Source organism: Cervus canadensis, chromosome 13 (assembly GCF_019320065.1).
Source record: "Cervus canadensis isolate Bull #8, Minnesota chromosome 13, ASM1932006v1, whole genome shotgun sequence".
NCBI lineage: Eukaryota > Metazoa > Chordata > Mammalia > Artiodactyla > Cervidae > Cervus > Cervus canadensis.
This window is the reverse complement of record NC_057398.1, coordinates 1,699,146-1,707,637: the sequence shown is the minus strand read 5'-3', so window position 1 is coordinate 1,707,637 and position 8,492 is coordinate 1,699,146. Positions and strand designations below refer to the sequence as shown.

General features: G+C 47.0%; 1 protein-coding gene across 2 annotated transcripts; it reads right to left on the bottom strand.

Annotated features, from left to right (window-relative positions):
- Positions 1 to 2,790: 2,790 nt before the first annotated feature.
- ZNF281 (zinc finger protein 281) lies at positions 2,791 to 7,783 on the bottom strand. 2 transcript variants are annotated; one of them, XM_043485437.1, is made up of 2 exons: positions 7,657 to 7,783; positions 2,791 to 7,527 (listed from the first exon to the last, which is right to left on the bottom strand). In XM_043485437.1, the coding sequence occupies exon 2, from the start codon at positions 7,511 to 7,513 to the stop codon at positions 4,892 to 4,894; it is 2,622 nt and encodes an 873-aa protein (XP_043341372.1). In that variant the 5' UTR covers positions 7,514 to 7,527; positions 7,657 to 7,783; the 3' UTR covers positions 2,791 to 4,891. The 2 variants fall into 2 exon arrangements, with proteins under 2 accessions (XP_043341372.1, XP_043341370.1); XM_043485435.1 differs by having other exon boundaries at positions 2,791 to 7,531; positions 7,657 to 7,782.
- Between the last annotated feature and the right edge of the window lie 709 nt (positions 7,784 to 8,492).

Genomic DNA, 8,492 nt, shown 5'->3' with positions numbered 1-8,492 from the left:
GTACAGGCTTCATGTTATTAAAAACTCACAATTATTCCTTCCAGACAAACAGGCTGTGGGCTTTCATTCTGGCCGATACACTTATGCGGGAAGCAACTTCCGTGCAAGTGAAGAACCACAGTAGTTGACTGTAGTTATTATGCGCTGTTAACACATTTCTTTGTTGATGGAAAAGACTAAACTATTGTCAAGCCTAGCATCTCAATGGTACTTATTATCAGATAAGAAACTGCAAAGAATTATAAATTCTATTATTTGACCAGCTTATCATAAAACTCTATGGCTTTATGTAACCTGAATGTATTCCATAAATGCTAAGTAACAGATAAAGAAATTTTAATATTGAAAACCACTGTTCCATGAATTTTTAAGTTCACATATTGACTATGTTATTTATACAACAAAAGTTCAATGTTTAAACAGCCTTCTAAAGAAACGATCCTTAACCTGAATTTTTTTTTAACATTACCAGGTTTTGGTGGGGGGCAGTTCTTGTGAGCCTATAAATGGACTTGTAAATTTTCATGTGCAAATATATTTCTGCTAATGCAGGGGGTGGGGAGACATTCATTCTATAATGAGCTGCCCAGAGTCCATGACCCTAGAAATGCAATGCAACTCTTCCCAAAGGTTCACAGAGAATTTAAATAGAATCTGCTTAAGTTACACTCACAGTCAATAGTTTCTGAAAAAGCAAGAGAGGTAAAAAACAAAGCAGAGATAATCTGAAAAATGCAAGCCCTCTTTATGGTAACAATCTCTTTTAAAACTATATAATCGCAGACAATTTGGGGGCGTTTTTAGATTTTTTTTTTTTGGATCAAGGGTTAAGGACCTAAGAATTCCCAAATGCTGCCTTCATGCTAATGTGCATTTTAAGTAATAAATTAAAGGACAAAGAAAAATAACAAGTGAAACTAAAACAACACTGTTGCTCAAAATCTATGAGAACCCCTTTATCAGACTGCAGAAGGTACAGCAGACTGGCAGACCATCTCAGACCTGTCCTCGTGAACACCAGACGGACATTTGTGGGCCACAACCGCACCTCACACAACGTGAGACTGCTAACAGAGCGGACAAAAGAGCCTGCATCACATTCCAGAAATGAAATCCTGTCATTACGTGTCACAGAACACAGAGACCATAAAGCTGTGAAAATGACAGTCTTCAGATGCAGTTAACGCTAAAAATGTAACTCTTTAGTCCAGAAGTGAAATCTTTTCTGAGGGAAATTCTCCAGTTCAGCAAGAACTTAGGAATTCGGAAGCTAAGGACTGTGTGTGTCCTCACGAGGCTGGACTGCTCTGCCACCCAGTTCAGGCTTACATGCTACTAAATGACAGGTAACTACAGAATGTCAGACACCAGAGATGAACCAAAAGTTCTGCCTCTCATCTCATTAGTGTAACACAGAAAAACTATGTGAGGTAGAAGTATTTGTCAACTCCAATTTTTAAAAAAACTTTAAAAAATTGTACAGATTTTTCTCCCCACATTTTTTTTGTTTTCACTACCCTACAAATCACTAACAGGCAACTGACAAAATATGGTATACTTTATCTTGAATTCACAGCAGCAAAATCCAAATTCAAAGCATAGTTCCCTACTTCATAACCTAATACGTGAGGAGTAAAAACCTTAATTTTAAAATTACCATATTCAGATACAGACATTCCATGCAAAGGATAAAGAGGGGGGAGGGTCAGTAGATGAACAAAATTAATGCTAAGGTTAATTAATGTTAAGGTTAATCTAGAACAGAGAAAAAAGTCACCGGTACAGAGAAATCACGAGTTGGATTTTAACAAAGAATCAGTGAGATTTGACTTAGTGCTCTTGATCAAGAAAATGACCAAATCTAGGGAATAATCTTGGCAAAGAGAAAACAAATTTACTTTCCCTAATTAAACGGCTCCACAAGTAGGTAGTCTCTCTACAGAGAAATCCACATTTATGCTTAACACAAATATATAATTTCTCTACATAGTATCATATACAAAAAAAGCAAAGCCTCAAAGCTCTCGAGTCTTCTCCAGCACCACAGTTCAAAAGCATCAATTCTTTGGCTCTGAGCTTTCTTTATGGTCCAACTCTCACATCTGTACATGACTACTGGAAAAACTATAGCTCTGACTATACAGACCTTTGTCAGCAAAGTGATGTCTCTGCTTTTTAATACACTGTCTATGCTCTGAATTTCAAAGCATAATTTTTTCACAGATTTTACACACACCTACATTTTTCCCCTTTATCTTTAAAACTTAACATACTTTCAAAACCTTTTCTGCATCCTCAGTATTTACATGTCTTGGCTCCCTCCCTCTAATATCTATACTCACAACTTTTTGAAACACTGTTAAACTATAACAATCTGTTTTCTTCCCTACTAAAAATGCTCAGGGCCACTTTTGTGTCATACTGTTCTTTTATTACAATCTTCTGGAGTTAAAAAGAATGCACCTAGAACCCGAAGATACTGGAATCTGATTTAAAACGAAACCTCAATAAATAATCTCTCTGGAATAATATTTGGGATGGCTAACCACATTTCCATAAAACATGTTCTAACTTCCATACTATTAAGTTTCTATTCTTGCATATGCCTCAAATTGAAGAAAATATTCAACCAATTTTCAAATAAAATAAAACCTAGAAACATGAAACACTCAAGTTAAAAACACACAGACATAAAATTCCAGTCCCTAAACTGCACATGAATCTTTTATGAAATGTATTTAAAAGAAAAACCTGAAAAATGTGACTGGATATTAAGTGATATCTCCTTTCTTCAATTTTGTGATTAACAGGTCTTTTATTGGTAGTAAACTAGAGCAAACAATCAGAATAGTACATATGCAGTATTCAGTACACACAATAAAAGTTAAAGGAATTCAAAACCTGTATAAAACAAAACACTGGAGAAAAAAATCATACAGCTCAAGAGATACAGTGGGAAAGGTCCTCTCCATCCTGTGATTACAGCTTGTACTCTGTACCCAACAGAACTTATGCACTTACCAAAATAATACAGACTTTTTAGTACTGAGTGTATTTAAGAGGATTAAACACATTTTCTAAGAATCTTGCAATGACAAATAAGTGACCCTTTCGCTGGTAATGCAGACCTTTAAAAGAGGAAAAGTGGGGATAGGAAATTAACTATTTTGTAACCATTTTAAATAATTTCTCATTTTCCAAACACTGCTTTCATAACAGAAGTGTTTTACACTTGCACAATATTAATTACTTTATTATACATGGAAGCCTGTGGTAGGCTGATTACACAATAAGACTGCAAACAACCAGTGGTACTTTTCTGACGTCAGAAGAGTACATAAGACTGAAACATCACCAAAAGTACATAAAAAACTCATCAGCATAAACATCAAAGTACATTAAAAATATAATCAGGAAAAAAATACAATTGCTAAAAAGTGGTTCAGAGCAGAGCCACTGTCTACCAGTGGCTTCAAATGGCAATTAGCGTTCAAAGCAAGTTTGGATGACTTTACAGGACCCTTCTACAATACTGACTAACGCACCCTTTTAACATGTACATTACACAGGCTGCAACTTCACAAAGAGGCGCTGATGTCGTCTGTTACCAAAGGAGATACTCTTGACCCTCACATCGGCTCTTGTCACCAGTTGGAATTACCACCTTATTAATATCCACAGCTCTGAGTATGTGGGGCTTTATTATACATGGACATCTGTGTGGGTTGTTTTTTAAAAGGGGGGAGGGGCATGTTTGACCTATTGTTTGGTGTTTGGATGCCATAAAGCATAGCAAATGCACGACAATTCATGCATTGGAATGTGAATCATTCTAAAATTGAAACTGTTCAGACAGGGAGAAGAGGGAACCAGGAAGGCCCAGAACTCTTAAGAGAGGACAGGTTAAGAACCAAAATAACATAAACTCCCCCAGAAGTGTGGGTGACACGTAATAACACAGACAGAGAACAATGTTTTTAGGCCATGTATAAATACCACACACCCCAAACCTCAAAGAATTATGTAATTCCAACTTGGGTTCTAATACTGGAACCAACCAACCACATGGGTTTTAATACTGTGCCCATCAGCTCTGGATGGAGTCACAGCCTTCTTACAGCTGGGATAAGGAGAGGGTGCTTTTTTTTTTTCCTTCTCTTATTAAAGCTATCATTCCAGGCTTTGATCAAAGATCCAAGAATATTTGTTCTACCAGGCTGGAATGAATGTGGTTTGGAAGATCAGAGTACATTTAAAAGCTGCAACAAAATATAGGTAGCCAACATCTCAGAATTTTGGATCAGCCCAGATGGAGACAGCAAATTGAAATGTTTTCGATCCCTTAAATGATGAAACGTATATCACATCAGCCCAGATAGAGCAATTTGAAATGTTTTCGATCCCTTACTTATGTGATGAAATGTATTATCATACTATCTGTAAATTGGATATTCCATTACAGTGATAACGTACAGAATTCCCATGCGTTATTACACTTTCCTGAGAGTAAAGCAATTAGAATAACCTTAATCCTAGCAACAAAGTTTTTTTTTTGTGGATTTTTTGTTTTGTTTTGTTTTTTTGTACGATTTTTTTTTTTTTTTGCATTTAAAACTTTTGGGCTATTCCCTGACAATCTATACATGTAAATTTGATTGCTAAACATTGTCACTTCGAATGTCAAACTATTTTAATCTATTGATTTTGATTAAAAATCATAATACAAACAGAGCTAAAATCACGCTAACAAAATAAACTAAATATGAAAAGTTGCATTGAAAGGGCATTACATTATTCTTAATAGGATCGTGTAGAAACATTCCAATGGCAGTGTTCTCAAAATAAAACAAAATTACATTAGAAGACCTCCAGCCTGGTCACTTCTGGGACCTTACCTGTAACTCTGGCTGGTGGGGGTCTTTACTCTGGTACTACATGGCTCACTAACATCAGACATCATGTTTGTATACCCTGAGAAATCTGACACTGAAGTCCTTGCTCTATGGTCCACTTCTCCATTAGAGTTAGTGATAAAGGTCATTGGCACCCTGCTGCCCGACTTGAACTGAGAACCAAACGCTTGTGCGAAGTTCTCAATCTGGTACGTTGTTCTAGGCTCTACGTCTTTCTGAGGATCTATCTGGCTAGCTAACTCCTGAGATGGAATCTGAAAGCTTGTTGAGGACTCTAAGTTTTTCTGTTGTTCCTTCTGGCTAGTCAGTTTCTGAGATGAGGACTGGAAGGCTGACGACGTCTCTAAATTCTTCTGAGAATCTATCAGGTCGTCCAGCTCCTGGGAAGGTGTCAACTGCTGATGTGTGGCATCCAAAGCGGATAAATAAAGACCTGGCTGAGACCCAAACAACATCCCAAAAGGAGGCTTTGGCAATGAAGATGGCAACACTGAGGTAACAGACTGGCCGAAACCACACTCCAAAGGAGATGTAGTGTATATCTGTTTTTCTGGGAATAAAGTGTGGTTGTGGAGAGGTGAAGACAGGCTGACAAACTGGAAACCGTGTCCCAGAGTAAAACCTGCATTCGTGGATTTTTCAAAAGCCTGTTGGAGGTATTTGGAGTATTCTTGCAACATGGTCGCCTTGTCATTTGAAGGAGTTTGGGTGCCGGGGCTCAAATTTTCCTCTTGAACCAGTTCCGAGTGTTCTCCTGAGGCGTGCAGATCCACTCGTGGTTCTGCTATGCTGAAGGGGTCCTCCTTCTGGCTCTCCGACTTGTTGGAGTACTGATCCAAAATACTCTGTAAAACCTCGTCAGGAATTCCTGACTTGTCATGACAAGACTTAATCTCCGCGTTCAGGGCGGAGGAGTCAATAAGGGACAACGGGGCCTCACTGTCCAGAACACCGACGCCGGCGGACTGGATGACGGACTGCTGGGACACCATGTGCCCCACGTTCACGGAGAAGGCACTGTTGCTGCTGGCGGTGGGTAGGTATCTTCTTTTCTTTGAGAACTGCATGGCGTCGTCGTAATTACTGCTTATCTGACCTTGTTTGCCACCTGTACTCTGGAGGAGACTAATAGTCTCCACGCTACTGTTTGACACCATGCCAAGGGAGCCGCTGGGTTTCCCAGACAAGGACTTCTGCCCAACCAGGTCTGGTAACGGTGACACAAAATTCAGGTAGTTTTTATCTGTACTCTTCCTGCTTCCTTTCTTGAAGATCAGTTTTGGCACCCTCTTCTGGAGTTCGTCTATGCCAGGGCCAACGATGCCTCCACTGGAAGACACAGTAGGCATCTCTACGGAGTAACTCTGCATGTTTATACTGTTGGACAGGTGGGGTTCATTCGCTTTCCCCGTCTTGGGCTCCTTGCTCTCAACGGCGAGGCTCTTGGACTTCGCTTTTCTCCTCGAAGAACTGGCATTTCCCTGAGACAACACAGCCAGGCTACCCACGCTGCCGTGGCTGCCGGAGGACCCAGGCTCCGCGCCGGGCGCCCCCTTGCCCAGGGCCTCCCCGCACGTGCGCCTGTGCTTCAGCAGCCGGTCAGTCCTGGAGAAGTACTGCTGGCAAGTGTCGCATCTGTATGGCTTTTCTCCGCTGTGCGTGCGCTTGTGCCTCTCCATGTGGTACTTCTGGATGAACTTCATGCTGCACTGGTCGCAACCGAAGGGCTTCTCGCGGCTGTGGATCTTCTCGTGCCGCTGCAGTAGGTACTTCTGGATGAAGCCCATGCTGCACTGGCCGCACTGGAAGGGCCGCTCGCCCGTGTGGATGAGGACGTGCCGGCGCAGGTGGTAGGAGCTGCGGAACGCCGCGCTGCAGTGGTCGCAGACGTGGGGCTTCTGGCTCGGGGACAGCACGGCGCCCTCCCCGTCCCCCGCCGGCGGCGGCTTGGAAGAGGCGCCCGGCTTCCTCTTGGCTTTGATTCCCTGAGATTCTGGCTTTGGCCTCTTGGCCTTCTTGACGCTCGCGTCCGGCTTGGGCTCCTCGGGGCCGCGGGGGTCGTCAGTCCGGCCGAGCAGCACGTCGCGCGGGTGCGGGTGCGCCTGCGGGGCGGGCGGCGGCGGGTGCAGGGCGCTCAGGTCCTGGATGACGCCCGCGCCGCCCCCGTCCCCACCGCCCAGCCCCTGCGCCCGCTCGTCGGCCCCCGCGAACAGCCCCCCGTAGTGGGGGTGGGGGGCGCCAGGCGGCTCGTCGGGGTCGGCCGGCTTCTCCTGCTTGATGCTGACCAGCGACTGCAGGAAGCCCCAGGAGGTCCTCTGCGCCGGGAAGGCCGCGCCGGGCGCCGCCGGCTCCTTCTTGAAAGTCACGTCCGGGGCGGGCGCCGGGGGGGGCTCGGCGGCCGGGGCCGCGGCCGGGGCGGCGGCCAGCACGCACTGCGGGGGAGGGGCGGCCGCGCCCGCCGGCCGCGCGAAGCTGGCGACCGGGGGCAGCCGGTGGTTGAACATCACCATGCCCGGCGGGAAGCTGGGCTCCATCTCCGCCCGCCCGCCGCTACCCGCGCCGCCGCCGCCGCCGCTCAGGAACGCGCTGCCGACTTTCATGCCCCGGAGCAGGCCTGGCTGAGGAGAGGAGAGAGGAGTGGGCCGGCCGCCGGCCGCGGCGCCCCCGCCCGCCCGCCGCCGCCCGCGCCCGCGCGCCCGCCCGCCCGCCGCCGCCGCCGCCCGCGCCCGCGCCCCGCACTTACGGGTCCCGCCGCCGCCGCCGCCGCCGCAGCCGCCGCCGCCTCCGGTTAATAAAAATAACGCCGTCCTCTCCACAATGGAATTAAAAGCCTGCGCGGCACTGCGCAGCCGCGGCGCGGAGCCTGCCGGGAGCTCGGCGACCCGGCCCGAGGGCCGCGGCGCCGGCCAACGCGCCTGCGCGGCGGCTTCCGCCCGGCCACCTGTCAATCACACGGGCGGTTGGGCGGAGGGAGCCCCCCGGGAGGGGAGGCCCGGGGCGGCCGGGCGCGATTGGTGCGGCCGCGCGCTGCCGGGCGGGCTGCGGGCTGTGCGGCTGCGCGGCGGCGGCGGAAGGCCGGAGGGGACGCGAGGCTGCGCACGGCGGGGTCGGCCTCTCCTGTCTCTACGGCTTGCGGGCCGGCTGTTGCAGCCGAATCCCTGCGCGGAGCCGGGGGAGCCTCGGGGCACTGTGGGTTCTGCCTGCCTTGCAGGGGGGCGTCCAGTGCTCGGGGTCCGAGACGGGGCGCTTGGGGCGCCCATCCTGGGCTGGCACACTCTTTAATAATGGGTGCGGACCCTCTGCATTTGTGGGAGGGGCCCGCTTTGAAACCGCAGCGGAAAGAGGTACCGTTGCAAAAAAGGGGAAAAAAAAAAAAATTGTCTTACTGCCAACCTACCTGAAGGCTACGGGAAGAGGAGACCGCGTGTAATCCAGGCGCGGCAACCCTGTAAAACACGCCCACACACATACTTCATCATCAGATGTTTTTTAAATGCCCGCACACCTTCGCGGTCTGGCTACTGACTCTGCCGGCCCTGTTCTGTTGCTGCCTGGCCTCTGTGTTATTTACGGAAAATG